The sequence below is a fragment of the Microtus oregoni genome, unplaced genomic scaffold (genome assembly GCF_018167655.1).
Source record: "Microtus oregoni isolate MIOR12 unplaced genomic scaffold, Mior012 000161F_ref0000079, whole genome shotgun sequence".
Taxonomy (NCBI): domain Eukaryota; kingdom Metazoa; phylum Chordata; class Mammalia; order Rodentia; family Cricetidae; genus Microtus; species Microtus oregoni.
Window position 1 is genome coordinate 513,523 of NW_024544816.1, and position 15,569 is coordinate 529,091.

The 15,569-nt window shown below is 41.3% G+C and overlaps 1 protein-coding gene across 1 annotated transcript in view; it reads left to right on the forward strand.

Annotated features, from left to right (window-relative positions):
* The window catches only part of Camk4 (calcium/calmodulin dependent protein kinase IV), a 236,193-nt gene that overhangs the window by 143,315 nt on the left and 77,309 nt on the right, over nucleotides 1-15,569 (forward strand). Inside the window, exons 3-4 of the mRNA XM_041647159.1 lie at nucleotides 6,702-6,764; nucleotides 8,550-8,632. Coding sequence (XP_041503093.1) covers nucleotides 6,702-6,764; nucleotides 8,550-8,632 — 146 coding nt within the window. The remainder of the gene's footprint in view (nucleotides 1-6,701; nucleotides 6,765-8,549; nucleotides 8,633-15,569) is intronic.

The following is a 15,569-nucleotide window of genomic DNA, read 5'->3' on the forward strand; positions in this document are numbered from 1 at the left end:
ACAGCTGTGTCACTTAGGCAGTTTATGGGGCCACTGACAGAGGGACCAGTGTTTATCCCTAGTGCATGAACTGACTTTTGGAGCCCATTCCCTATGGAGGGATACCTTGCTCTGCCTAGACACAGGGGGAAGGGGCTCTGACTTGTCTCAGTGGTCCTGCCTCAGGGTGATGTGACAGACTTTGTTGAGGAGAGACATGAGAGACCTCACCATCTCTGAGGACTGAATGGGGAATGGGGTGGGAGAAGGTGGCAGGAGGGGAGGGGAGAGGGAACCGGGATTGGTATGTAGAATAAAAAAGATTGTTTTAAAGAATAAATTAAATTAAAATTAACCTTATTTAGATATGAAAGTAGAAAAGGGAAGGCTTCAGCTGTGCCCCAAGAAGCTCTTCTGAGACTCTGGACAGCCTTTCGTATTGGCTCAGATGACACAGAACATACTATAAAGATGCATGCCGTTGAAAAAAATTTCATAGAGAAGTTAATTTTAGACTCCAAACAAATTTCCAAGCTAGAAGGTTTTTTTCTGAAATATTACCTGTTTTAAATATTTCTGCAACTAATATGATTTAAACACTCAATTTTTAAAAGGTTTCGTAATGTGGAATACATGCTAGGTAGCACAGTAAAATGTTTGTTCAGAATATGTATTTACATTAGAAAATGTCTTGTTGAAAATGAAAAGATAAAAAAAGTTAAGGATTCTGTCATCTGCCATTGTTTTACGCTGATCAGAAATACGTGAAAACGTTAGGGGGCATTGTGGAACACATAAGTGCTAAATATACAATCAGAAAAATGAGCCCTAATTTAGGAATGAAGGACTTAGGTTCTATATTTTTTAAAAGAATCATACAAATAATTACAAATATATTTATTTGTGCATTAGTTAGGAAGTTATTGCTGACCCGGGGCAGCACAAAAAGTGTAATCTCTATTGTAAAATTAAGAGATAAACTAGGATGAACAAGGCTATATGCAAAATTAACAGAAAACTAGAATGAAAAAGCCTATGTATCTAAGTTACAAGCAGGCTAATAAAGTTGTGCTGTCCATGGGATTTACTATAAATCCCTAGATTTGGCTCATGTAGCAAAACATGTGCCTCACTGTGAGACAATGGATATGAGTTTGCTTCTTGGTCGTGACTCTTTTATTATCATCAGTAATACCTTATTTAATAATAATAATAATCCTTCAGGGTTTTCTTCAACAATATCTGTAGAAACCAAAATAGAAGTTTTGCTCAAATCCAGAATTCCAGTACATCTCTCAGCAGGGTGGGCTCCTGCACCCGGGGCTTTCTGGAAACCGTGTTGAATGTGGAGCTCTACGTGAGTGAGAATAATAATGCTTTTTACAGGCGTGATTTCAGCCAGGCCAGTGCCAAGGTCACAAGGCCAGTGCCCTGCAGATGGTAACATAGTTATTCTATGAGCTGCTTTGAAGGAAATCTGTCTATGTCTGGGTGTTCTCGCAAAGATTTTATACACAAGAGGAGTAGCTTTTGCACAATGGAAATTTTCCATGAAACTAACAATTTTTCCTCTAAAGAATGTTCACTCTCCTCCTCGAGTCTCTTTTCTGTATCCCAGTGATCGGACTGATTGACATCACTTATTGGTCTGTGTCATCACACTGTCTTCATGTACCACATACACACTTAGTGAATTGTTCTTCGTTTGTTAACAGTGAGGTGTTTTTTAAATGTCAAATAATGTAAAAAAAAAAAAAACCTTTTTTTTTTTTTTACAATAAGCTAGCATTTAAATAGTAGCATTATTTCAACCATGGAGGTTATCTTGCATTGAACAATGGAGGTTTGGGTTCTAATTTGTTTTTTTGCATATCTGTATGCATGTGTACCTAGATATATGCTCGGAGCCCATGGTGGTCTCACGGTGGAATTAGATGCCCTGCAGCTGGAGTTACAGACAGCTGTGTCTCCATATGGATGCTGAGAATTGAACTGGTTTCCCTGCGAGGACTCTTAACAGAAAGCAAGCCATCTCTCTAGTCCCCAATGGAGACTTTAAAACAAAACACATCATTCGTTGTCTTCTCTTGACATTATATAGATAAATTTGTCCCCAAATTAGATCACTAGCTTCCTCTGAAGAGACCTTATTTTGCTTGCTTTTTGTAGGCTCCTCCAGTGTTTAATATGGAGCCCAACATATAAAACCTAGATGATAGGTATTCATTCCATATAAATCAAGAGACCTTTGACTCTCTGGTTCTATGGAGAGCTTTTTTTTTTTAAATATAGATTATACACTTTTTTTCTATTTCAGAAGTTTTGAGAATATAATATAAGCTGTGGCTTTTCTTCCCTCCCAACACAGTATTTTAAAGACGGATTTATGCAAACTTCAACTCCTACCTGTCTTGTTTGCTAGTACTCTTGGTCCTACATTGCTTTCCTCCCTTCAATGAGTGTCATTAGTATCATCAAAATCCTGGACAAAATGACACACTGTAGGCAGAGAGTAAGAAAGCAGAGTTCCCAGTACACACGAGTCTGTCAGACTAATTCACCAGGGAAGCAATTGCCACCCCTCGGTTTTCAGTATGGGTTTACAAGAGCTTTATGGAAAAGCAGTATAAGTTACTACTTTGTAGCATCTATGAGTTATTGTTAAACAATCATAATATGAACATTAAACCTACTCTTGCAAGAATTGTTATAAATTAATAATATTTGATGATTTATTAATTAGTCTGGGACATAGGAAAAAGCAAAGAAAGCAACATTTCAGTATTTTAGACAGGCAAATAAAAGAGGAAACAAATAACAAAACAATCATTAATGGAGGCTTCAGTATCTGGCAACATCCAGTTTTCAGGAGATTCAGGTCCTGCCCCAGCCAGACATTCCAGTTCTCTCAAAGTTGATCAGAGGAGATGGCGCCTTACCCATGCTTGGTCCTGTTAGAGTCACATGTCTCTTACATATAGATTTATGCATTGAATGCAAACAAAACAACGAGAAAATTGTCTGAGATTAGCATAGAGATGTTTGAGTCTGAGCTTCTGTATTTGGCTATCTGCAGACAGATCTGAGTTTCCATGTGCCAACATTTTCCGCTAGAGCACAGATAAGCTTGAGCTGGTATTGGTTACCTGCACTCGGAAGAGTTTTGTTTAACACATACTCTGTCAAAATTGGAAAAAGCAGCTCTAATTCAGTCTCGGGGGGAGACTGGTAGGGCAGTCTCCAAATGTTTTGAGTAGCGGAACACTAGATGGATGCATTAAAATGTGTCTCTTCTTTGTCTTTCACAGAGAAAGCCCTAGAGCCTGTCAATGTGACACCCATTTGCTGAAGTCAGTTTCTTGCCAGCTTGTTTGTCTCTGCTTCCACTGAATCTGCCCTCCCATGTTATTGCCTGTATTAGCTGGCAGTTATGAAGATTGACAGATCGTATCATCCCTGTCCCTCTCTAGACAGAATTTATAACTGACACTTCATTTTTGTGTGGGATAGTCATACATAACATTAATAAGTTTTCTGAGTTGCCAGCTGCCATTCATCCAGTGTAAATAGAACACATTTTGTTTTGTAGCTATTAATGGTTGTCCTGGTTAGTTCTTGTTGTCAGCTAGACACAAATTCAAGTCACCAAAGCAGAAGGAACTTCAACTGAAGAACTGCCTCGATAAGATTGGCCTGTTTCTCTGTGAGTTTGAGGCCAGCCTGGTCTATAAGAACAAGTTCCAGAACAGTCTTCAAAGCTACAGAGAAACCCTGTCTCAAAAAAAAACCGAAAAAAAAAAGATTGGCCTGTAACTAAGTCTGTAAGAGATTATCTTGACTGATGGTTGGTGTGGGAAGGCTCAGTCCAATTTGGGCAACACCTTTCCCAGACAGTTAATTTGGGTCGTAGAAGTGAGCTAGGTGACGGTAAGCCAGTGAATGAGCCAGAGTCCTTCTATGGTTTCTTCTTCTGTTTTTGGTTTAGTTCATACCATGACCTTTTTTAGTGATAGATTGTCACCTGGAAGTATAACTTAGCCATGTTTTTCCTAAGTTGCTTTTGGTCAGAGTATTATAGCACAGAAAACACAGTAGTAGCTAGATAACAGCTTAAATTTCTTTGGCATGGATATGTAAAACTACTCTGAGTGTTCTAATTGATTTCACAAATAACAATTTCTGTGGTTATGAAGCTTTACCTTAACTCTGTAATTGTTGGTATTTTATTATATGTGATGGGTGAATTTTTTACTGGGCTGAGAATGTTTTTAATTTTTTACTGGTGTGAAAATTGTGGGGTTTTGTTATGAATAGCATTGAGTTTCAGCTTTGTTCTTCTTGTCCTTTCTCTGCTCCTGCTCCCTTCAACCTCCGTCTCTTTATTTGTCTCAAATATAGTCCCCCTTCTGCTTTCACATTATTTGATCCTGTAGCCTCCTTCCCTCCCTCCTTCCCTCCCTCCTTCCCTCCCTCCTTCCCTCCCTCCTTCCCTCCTTCCTTCCCTCCCTCCCTTCTCTCTCTCTCTCTCTCTCTCTCTCTCTCTTTCTCTCTCTCTTTCTGTGTCTGGATTCTGTAGCTGAGAGAAAAAATATGTTTTCTGATGAAGTTGGCTTGTTTCACTTGCCATGACGATCTCTAGTTATAGATGAGTTCTTTACAATTTCCTATAAACATTTTTCTTTATCACAAAAATTGAAGGTATTTATACATAGTGATTCATCTCTTTAATCAAAAAGCTATAGAGTTTGGCAAACTATTTTTGACAGGAAAAATTATAAATATGATATATTGTATACATATTATATGTTGCAGCCAAAGAAAATAGCATATAAAATTTGTGAAATTCTTTGAATATTCTTTATTTTCAAAGAATTTAACATTGTTGTTTAATATTTTCATTGAGGAAAAATATTGATCAGATAAACATCATTCTTTGTCTTGAGTCATAATGTGTTAACTATACTGACATGGAGTTGGATTTCTCCTCAAGCCCACCTTTTCTTCCTCCGAACAGTGACTTAGAGAGTAGAAGCCTTTCTGTATTGGAAGCAGTGTCTTAGCTTTGCTCACAGTTTGCCTGTGAGTGGAGCATAGATTTCTTCACACTCACATGTAAAGATGCGTACTCTCCTGGATCTTGAGACGTCTCAAATGACAGGAACGCTAGCATGAACACATGATCAGTGAATGGTACATTGATTTCCTCAGTGGCTTTTGGTCAGAGTATTATAGCACAGAAAACACAGTAGTAGCTAGATAACAGCTTAAATTTCTTTGGCATGATATGTAAAAATACTCTGAGTGTTCTAATTGATTTCACAAATAACAAAATTGACTTGTGGGGGTGCACATGTGTGTGGAGGTGCATGTGCACGTGTGTGTGTGTGTGTGTGTGTGTGTGTGTGTGTGTATGTGTGTGTGTGTGTGAGAGAGAGAGAGAGAGTAGAGGCGAGAAGACAATGTAAGGTGTCCTGGTTCCACTGCCACCCATCTTTTTAAAGAGTCTTTGGCTGGCCTGAACCTACCACTGAGGCTCGGCTGACTGGCCTAGAGCCCCGATGATCCATTTGTCTCTGCCTCCCCAGGGCTGGGTTTATAAATGTGCACCACAGACTACACTTAAAGTTTTCTGTTTGCACATGACTTTTAGATCATCTAAACTCTCATTTCCTGAACCTTAGTTGGGGAGCATCTCACATTTTGCAGATGAGAAATTCAGTGGACATTGTCCCCAATATGTCATGTGTTGTAACTATGCAGTGTTTCTCAACCTTCCTAATGCTGCAGCCCTTTAATATAGTTCCCATGTTGTGGTGACCCCCTAACAACCAAACAATTATTTTCATTGCCACTTCATAACTGTAATTTTGCTATGGTTATGAACTGTAATGTAATATCTGATATACAGGATGTTTGAAATGTGATCCTCAAAGGGGTCACAACCCATAGGTTGAGAATCGTTGTACTAGGGTCTCTTAGTCATCACCAATAGAAAGTGACTCTGGATGACAAGAAGAAAGAAAATTTAGTGGCTCATAGAATTAAAGCTCAAAGAATAAATGAACCTATATAGCAATATAGGAACTAGGTGATATTGGTAGTTCTTTTCATCTCAGTAATTTTCCCTATGTTGACATACAGTATAAAAACTAGGCATTGGGAGTAGTGATGTCTGCTCTATTTTGCTCTCATAATTCAAAATAGGAAGGGAATTGTATTGATTATTTGCACACAATTTCTGGAGAGGACACCGTGGGATGACTTGGTTCTGCCAGAAACCCTTGATGTGGTCATCCTTCCTCAGAACAGTACCTGTGGGTGAGGTTGAATTGTGTGGCCGCTCGGTGTGAAGCAGGCGGGCGAGGCGATTGGCAGTTCTGTGAGGCTGAGTGAGACCTCTGGCAATGAAAGTAAGAAGTGCAGGGACAAGCTGAGACCGGCTTGTGCCGGTGGTAGTGGTGGTTATGATGTTTGATAGGAAATGGGGTAGATAACATGGAAAATGTATTGTAGACTGGGTGCTCTGTCTCTGGATCTACTGGAGGGAGAGACAGACAGACAGAGACACAGAGATGAGAAAGACAGAGACAGAGAGACAGCACACCTCTCCGATCATTTTATCTGCTGGGCTGGCTACCGATGTGTCTCACCTCTGGCACAGTCAGAGTTTTTGTAAATTGGAGTCCTTTTCAGTTCACGACTTCTCTCTTAATGCCTTCTAGGTGGACAAAAAGATTGTCAGAACTGAGATAGGAGTTCTGCTGCGCCTGTCACACCCGAACATCGTAAGTGGCTCCTAGCTTACAATTCAAAAATCATGTCTAAGGCTGTAGAATGGGATCGTTGTTATGGGGAAGAGGGGTTCTTCCTCTGTCAGACAGTACGGCCTAGCTCATGGCTGTACCTCACACACACAATCAGTTTTGGACTAGATGGACTAACAATGCATAGCACGCCTCCTTTCACGCATGAAAGGAGAAAAATTGGAGAGTTTTATTTTGCTCTGGTGAAGCACTGGCTTTCTCCCTCTTTTGTTTGCTTATCTCTTTAATGTGCCGCGGCCGATAGAGCCCAAGAAGGAGAAGGCATTGCTTTCCAAAGTCATTTCCGCCTTTGAGAGAGTATCTGCTTCAGAAATAATGCAAAGATGCAAATAGATGATGTGACTGAATAGGAGGACTGAGTGGTTCCCAGACACTCTGCTGTGCTCTGTGTTCAGACGACACTGAGAAAAATGCCCAGTGCAAAGCTTTCCGGATCAACGGAGTGAAAAAGAACAAAATCATCTTCGTAGCAGCAACTTGATTTTGCAAAATGAAGCCATCTACCTATTTTTTTAAGCCTATTTGTATGAGAAAGTTATGTCTGGGCTGATGACCTGTAATGCTCAAAGCAAAGTGCATACAACTTGATATGTGAGTTAAAGGGACACTTCGCTACACACCATTAATGAGTAAGAAGGTGGACCGTAGGCCATGGTCCAGGACCCAGGCTTCACACGTCCCTGTGTTTGCCATTTTCTATGCCCTGGTGCATTGCTTTCTCACTTGTCTTCACAGCCCCGTAATGACAGGTCCACATTTTCATAAGTTCCCTGGTTGATATTTAAGGGGAAAATTGGAAGGGCCTCGTCAGCTGAGGGCTCTCAGAAGCTTCTGCAGTGGCGCTTTCGTCAACCGTCGCTGGCCAGAGCTTCCTACAGATGCTCTCCAACTACACGCAGGCTTGCTGATCAGAGAACAGGGCTGTCCCAAGTGGCTTAGGCCATTGTTGTCCACAGTGTGGGACAGCACTAGAGTTCAGTGTGCAGTGAAGTCCAGGGTGACTTAGAGTGAGCAATTCTCAAGCATGATATAGTCAACCATCACTTGCACGTTTCCCGTGCCTCTTCTGCCTCCTCTTTTCTAAGGAAATCAGTGTGCAGCGTTCTTCACGTGTAGGTCAGCACTGGCCTCCAGATCCCCCGATGTCTGGAGAAAGGTCCACATTTGGTTGGATTATCTGAATCTCTACCACCTCTCTTTCCAGCGACCCATCACAAACAAGCGGCTTTAACTGCTGAAGAGTACTTTCCCAAGACCTGACCCAGCTTGTCTCGCCACACCCTAAGTTCAAATCCATTGTTTCCAGGAGAAAGCCTTGCTTGTCTCTAGCATCCATGATGTTTCCAAACAGTTTTGTAAAGTTGGGTCTTGTTTTTGAGTCTAAAAAAAAAAAAAAAAAAAAAAAAAACAACAACAACAAAAAAAAAAAAAACATTAACCCTGCAACATTTGAGTAAATTTTGGGAGTGTTTTTAAAGGATTTTTTTTTTCAAAATGAAAAAAAAGTCAAAACTGAATGGGAATTTTGAAAAACCTGAGGTAACTGACAAAGCCAGCATCTGAGAAAGAGAGGGTCCTGATGGCCTCATGAGAGTCTTCCTAATGGGAGCATGCGGGACTTTCACTGACCTGACCCTGCCCACTGCTGATGCAAGCTATTGCCTTGTCCATAACTTTAGCCATCTTTAAGGAAGATGGGGATGAGCAGTTGTTGATGTTCTTTCTTGATGTATGTGTTTCCCTCAGATAAAACTTAAGGAAATATTTGAAACGCCCATGGAAATCAGTCTGGTCCTTGAGCTCGTCACGGGAGGAGAGCTGTTTGACAGGTGAGTTGGGTCTAGCGGGTAAACAACCAAAATGTTTGCTCAATGTCACCAAAAAATCTTGGAAAGGAAAAAAATCTCCTAAAAAATTTCATAATAAAAGAATTATGTGAACTGATATATTTTCTTAAACTAAATCTTGAAAAAATTGTGGAAGCAAGATGAACAGTGTTTGGTAAGACATACAGGTAAGTAATTTTAAAAAGAAGTATGTAATATCTATTTACCTTCACAAACTATTATGTTAAAAAGTAGAATTTTCTAAAATCACATTCTATTTTAGTTAAATAGTAATATTTATGAGATTGTTTTTATGAGAACATACTTAAAATGGTGTTCTCACTATAACCCAAACATTCATGAAGTCAGTATTCTTTAAGTGATTATCTTTAACCTTCCCTCTCCAGTGTCCGAGTCTTTGTCAACAGATCCATGGTGCAGGGTAAAGCATGGTATGCTCTGGCCCGTGGTTGCCAGTTTCAGGGATTTGCTTGCAGCTCATCACTCAAAGATGCTTGAGAATGGAGACAAGAGGATACCCCAAAATCTGGAAGAGCAGCTATGGGTCAAAACAGCCCTAGGCTTCCATGGTTGTCCCTCTCCCTGTCCACTCAGGAGAATTATGGTTGGGCCTAGGGGATCCTTTGCTGTGTTCATCAGGGTATTCAACCAAGAATGAGAGTGAAGATAGCAATATGAACCAATATTCATCATTCGTAGAAAGGACGAGAAGCTGACGTAAGGGTCTTGGTAAAGAATCAGGTGTGAGAGATAACTGGATAAGGAAGCCAGAAGACTGTGTCTGGATCCTGTCAGAAGGGCTGTCAGTCTTTCCAGAATGGCCAAGCAATGGTAACAGTGAGTGGACTCTGAGAAGAAAGCATCAAAAGGGATTGGTTTTGCTTGTTGAAAGAGAAACACTAATCCTGACTCCCATGATGGCCTTGGATGGTTGTGTTGATCTCAGATTTGCATATTGAAACCCTAACTCCCAAGTCAGTGGATCAGAGGTAGCTCATCTGGGCAGAGATGAGTCCTGAGGGAGCCTCTATGGGTGGGATTGGTGGCCTTATGAGGGAAGCCCAAAAGGTGTGCCCACTCTTTCCTCCAGGAGATAATGAAAGGGCTGTGTCTCTAATAAAGCCACCCTCGGAAAGAATCAATCTGCCAGTGTCCTGGTCACGCACGTCCTAACCTCCAGATCAATGAAAAATAAATGTCTATTGATTATAAGACTTAAACAGTTGATCACTCTGTAACAGCCAGATAAACCGAGTGAGACAAGCGGGTAGACTTTAGAACTGTGACTTTTTGACTATTTTAATAATAAGTAAGGATGTGGGCATGCGTGAGTATCCTGGTGGTGGTTGACGACAGACTCACGGTTCCGAATTGATCTCTGCCCCTCAGAGTAGGCTAATCTGAGTACTGTGCTTAGTCTCCATGAGCCTTGGAGCACATTTGAAGCTGTCCTGCGCTTCTTAGGATGTATCTTACTCTAAAGTCATCTTGTTCCCATGTGCTTAGACAGCCTTTCTCTGGGGTGTTACCAGTATGTATTTATAATGGCTCCTCTAGTAACACCACTTTAACATATTTTTATGATATGGCTTTCGTCCGGGTAGAGTAATATATTTCTAGTTAAGATCCTGCTGGCTGTGGAGCTGTGAGAGCTCTCTAAGGAGATCTTGCCTATTTCTCAGCTAATTATGGTCTATTAGATAGAAATCTCGTGCTCTTTAGTTATAAATAGCCGCAGATGAGAGCCCCACTTGGAAGTTACCTCTTCCCAGCAGTTCTTACCCTGGCCTGCCTCTTCTCTTCATTTGAATTCACTGTAATCCAGCGCCTCTCCTTCCCTTTGCATGAAGTGTCTGTGAGAGAATTTGCCATGAAATTTAATTCAGCTCTAGGAAGAAAACAGTAAGAATGACAATGGTGTTGATAAATTCCATCTGTGGGAATAAATGAAGTGCTCCCGTTTCCTAGACGGCTGACAGCCAATAAAGTGCCCACCACCGTGCCCGGTCCCAGGGACTTTAAGACATGATTTGCCATGCGTGTTGTTCACATTATCGGCATGGCTGACATCATCAGGCTTCTCAATTATGCTCTTAACTCACAGTGATTCTTAACTTTGACCAAGTTGAAGTCAATTCTGCATTTTTAATTAATCCACTGACTTTTCTTGAGAGCTAAGAAAATCCTAATACTGTTTGTTTCTGTGAACTTAGGCCAAGCTCTAAGTTACTGAGTGGCAATGATGAGAATTCATTCCTGGTCTAGAGATGGCTCTAATGGGAACTAGTAAGTGAAGTCAGAGCATAGGTGGAGGGGTAATTGCATTAGTCCATTAGAGTCAAGGTGGTTGTGTTTATTAGCAAATGATCTATTCTGTGGTACCTATAAAAAAAATAAACAGTCAAAGCATGGTAGGATCTGCATTTCATGTTGAATTTACATAAAAATACACAGGATAAATGGTGTAGGATTTTAAAATAAAATCAATGCTTTTTCTGTCTTAGAAAAGTCATATAACCTGCATATATGCATTTTATATAGAAATCTACTTATTTTTGACATAGCAGGAAAAAGAACGGTCCCAGAGTTCAGTTCTTCTTAATCCTATCTCAGCTCTTAAAACCTTAGCGTCTGTCTCAGCAGCTTTCTAGTAGAGCAAACTCTGGTGCTTTCGGGTAAGTTTTCCATTTTTTTCCCCCAGGAAATGATAGTATCTTACCTCACAGCCAACCCGGCACAATCTTCGGACTTCTAATTAAACGTTTTTGTTGTTGTTGTTGTTTTTTTTTTTTCTCCACTTTGTCTTAAAACTTGAAATACCCGAATTCCTTGTAAATCCCTTTGTCCTGGCTTATTTTTTAGAAGGTTTTGCTCACCAATGCCGAATACTTTATAGAGAGATTTTTAGAGTATAAAGCTTTGAATGTTGACTCCTCTAAGACAGCAGGTTTTCTTTAGTTTTGACGTTAAAAAAAAGTTTAGTGTGAGCAGACACTGGGCTATTGGGCTGATTCAATGGTGGCCTCCTGAAGGCCCTTCTGTTTTATGCCAGGGAACCATAGAGTCTTTAAAGGTCTACTTATTGGCAGTACAGGATCAGTATTTAGAGTACGGTTAGAGAGTGCATTGGTTTAGGAAAATGGCAGTAGAAGGTTTTCCTCTTGGGTCTGTGTCCTCTCCAGCCACCGGTAGTTAGGTAAGTCTGATGTTTTAGCTTGTTTCATTTTCTTGCCTGGAGCCTGCCTAACCACTATTTCTGACCACAGACATTCCGATGAATACTAGTGTGTTGTGTTTTCCTCTTATGAAAACTTAACTTCCAGGGGAAAGCAGAATGAAAAGGAGTCCGTTTGCTGTGTAGATATCTCCATATCAAATTACTAAAGATGTTTTTGGTTGTGAACCTAACCTTTAATGGCCGAGTCTGTCTATAATTCCTATGATAGATGGTCTTGAATTTGGCAGCCATATGTTCTTTCAGAGGGCTTGGTTTCTGTGTGTCAATTCACAGTCTTTCTTAAGAAATTCAGTCTCACGCCATGGCAAGAGAAGGAACTACAGTTGATTTTCCATGTGGAAAATTCAAGTAAATCACTCTGGGCTGGTCTTGCATAAAGCGGTCTTTGAGCCCGTTCACTCTTCAGGCTTTGTGGGGCTTTTTCTTTTTCCAGGGACATGAGCTAAAGAAAATATTAGTGAGTTTCAAACCCATGCTTATTTTATGTCTCTGACTCTGAATTTATTTTTCTGTTCTTTCTATAACTTAAAATGTCCTTTTAGTAATCATGAAGGGTCCATAACCAAGGGAAAGGGTGAGTATATTCCATGCACTTAGTCTGTGAATTGCATCAATTACCTGGTCAAGACGAGTGGATCCATCTACCTAACATTCCAAGACTTTTAACCGATACAGCTGAGACTGAGTTTTCAGGAAACTGTCACTAACAAAGATTCCATAAGTAAGGACTACTTCTTACCCTGTTTCTTCAGGGTGGTGTCATGGTTGATAATGACATTAACAAAATTCAGAAAAGTCTGTACCATGAAACTTGTGCTAAAATTCGTCATGAATTTAATCCTCTGAAGTGAAGATCCACTGTATCTGATTGTCTATAAAGGATAATTAGTCACCAGATCCTGGCCACCTTCAGGGCAGTCTGCATAGCATTTCACCAGGATGGTTCGCTTGCTCTTCAAAGCAACACATGCACAGAGTAGGTCTTCTTATATACATTTTACAGAACAAATAACTGGGGATCGTAGGAACCCATTCACTTCTGTCAAATCATCTACTTCAGAGATCTATAACAAAGAAGACTGGACCCAAGCCTGCCATCTCCCAAAGCATGTGATTATTCTTTTATGTCTGTTCTATTGTGTTATGCTCTATGTAAGCCAGGGTCAGTAGTCCTACTCCAAAATAGAACCTCAGACTAGTTTTATAACATTATTTCTACCTCCAGCTCTTTGTCTGTGGCTATGATAGAGTACAAAAAAGGACTTATTATGCTACAGTTGAAGGGTAGGGTAAATCAGGGCCAGGACAGTCCAGGCAGCAAGAGCCTGAAACAGCTTTTCCGACCACATTGTGTCTACAGTCAAGGGGCAGAGAGTGGGTGCTGCTGTGTGGTCCTCTCCATGTACACATTCCAGGATCTCAGCCGGGAATGATGCCACCAACAGTGGCTGCATATTCCCATTTCAGTGAATTCCATCAAGATAATCCCACACGTATGCCCAGAGGTCTGTCTCCCGGGGCAGTCTAGATTCTATCAAGGTGACAGTTGTTACTAGGCATCGTATTATCCTACTGGAATATTAGGTTAATCAGAGAATTAATAGCCATATACCTGTTTTTGAAGTAATAAGGGCAGCGGCGGGGCTGCGTCCCCAACACCCCAGCCGCCTGCCCGGCTAGCTTATGCCCCAAAATAATTACACGGACACTGTATTCTTTTAAACACCGCTTGGCCCATTTCTATCTAACCTCTTCTAGGCTAATTCTCACATATTAATTTAGCCCATTTCTAATCATCTGTGTATGGCACCCCAAGGTGCGCTTACCGGGAAGATTCTAGCCTATGTCCATCCTGGGTCGGACCTTCATCGCGTGTGTCTGCCAGGGAGCAGGGCATGGCGTCTCTGCTGAGGCGTCTGCTCCGGAGAGCAGAGCTGTGGAGTCTCTGAGCTCACTTCCTCTTCCTCCCAGCATTTTGTTCTGTTTACTCCTCCCACCTATCCTCTAACCAATAAAATGGGCCAGGGTAGTGCCTTTATTAGCCAATGACCTTCCTCCATCATGTTTTAGATATAGATGTTTCAAATATGTCTCATTATGTGGAGCAAACATGTATTCTGATTCAGGGCAAATATATAGTGTGCTTTTGTAGGAACTTGTGTGTAGAGGAAAGAATGGAGGTGAGGTAGTTGGAAGTTACATGGAATAAACAGAGACTTGTTTATTATTTTAAGATGAAGCTCTGGTAACATATTAATTTTCCAATGGAAAGGAACCTATGGGAAACAGGTGGGATCCTTGTTACACAAGTCCTTCCAGGGAAATCTCTAGGGGTTGTCTGGGGAGTCTACAAGAGTCATTTAGGGTGAAAAACGCTATCTTCCTCACAAGCAGAGAGGATGATGAAGGATGCAGAAAAATCAGTTGCCCAAGGTTAGACAACTTTGGAAAAGCGTAAAGTTGGAGGGATTCCTGATCTGACAGATACAATTCTACCTTACTTCTAAATTAGCCTTTTGTTTTTTCATGGGCGCTGGTAAGCAATCTGAGCCTCCCGGGCTGGAGAAAGGAAAGAGAATTTTGTTCTCACAGCACAGAAAATGGCATGGGTATTTTCAGCAAGTTTAGTAGGTTTCTCTTTGTTCTTCCTTGGGGGCAATACAGCAGCTCCTGGAGGATGCCTGCATAGAAAGTGTGGCATTTTACAAGAGAGAAGCAGTACAGATGCTGTCAGCTGTTGACTGAAAGAGAGGAAAATGTACAACCAGTAACATCTAGGCATGAGAAACTCAATAAAACACAGACAGACCTCAGGTACTCTGCCAATGAAGAAAGCAACCTTGGAAGGCTTCAAGTGTAGAATTTCCACTGTGTGGGATTTCCAAGACAGCCAGATGTTTCCAGACACCAAGAAGTGCAGTGGCTCGCCGGGCCTGGGAACGGGAGCAGATTGGATCAGCAGTTCAGACAACTCACACTTGGAAGATTCTTCTCCCGGTGCTGTTGGAGTGTGGTACTTTTTTCCTGACAACATATGATGAGAATAGAAAAGAGCGCTTGGAGACAGAAATAGTGACAGGCAAAGGGGAATAGACAAGGGCCAGAACAAAGTTTCTGTGGAGAACTGAGAGACCACTGAGGCTGAATCCCCTTATTTGTAGACATGGGTCAATGGCATTCTTTCCAGTGTTCCAGAAGGGTCTTGACATCCTCCATCTCTCTGAGCTCTTACCCACCTCCTCTGTTATGTGTCTCCCTCTTGATCCTTTTCCTGAGTCTTCCTCCTTCCCCCACCTCTCAAGTCCTGCCTTTGCCTTAAACATCTTATGTCCCCTTTAGGTGACTTCAGCACACACCTGCAACCCAAGCCACACTGGTGACCAGCTGAGCTGTGGAGATGAGAAGCAAAAACTGTCAGTCAGTGGTAGAATTTTCCTAGAGGTTCCACCGGCATCACTAATGCACTGTGTGCTGAGAGGAACACTGTGTTCTTCCCTCAATTCTCCCTTGGTCCCCCTTGGCCACAGCCTTTGTGAACTAGCTCACCACTAAGTTAGTCAGCACTGATTTCACCTAGCAGATCTGAAATACTACCACATGCCCTTTGTCTGTGTTTCCATCGCTTCTGCCCTTTGCTGCCTTCCCATTTCCTTTTCCATAGCAAAGGACTCCTTCCTGGTG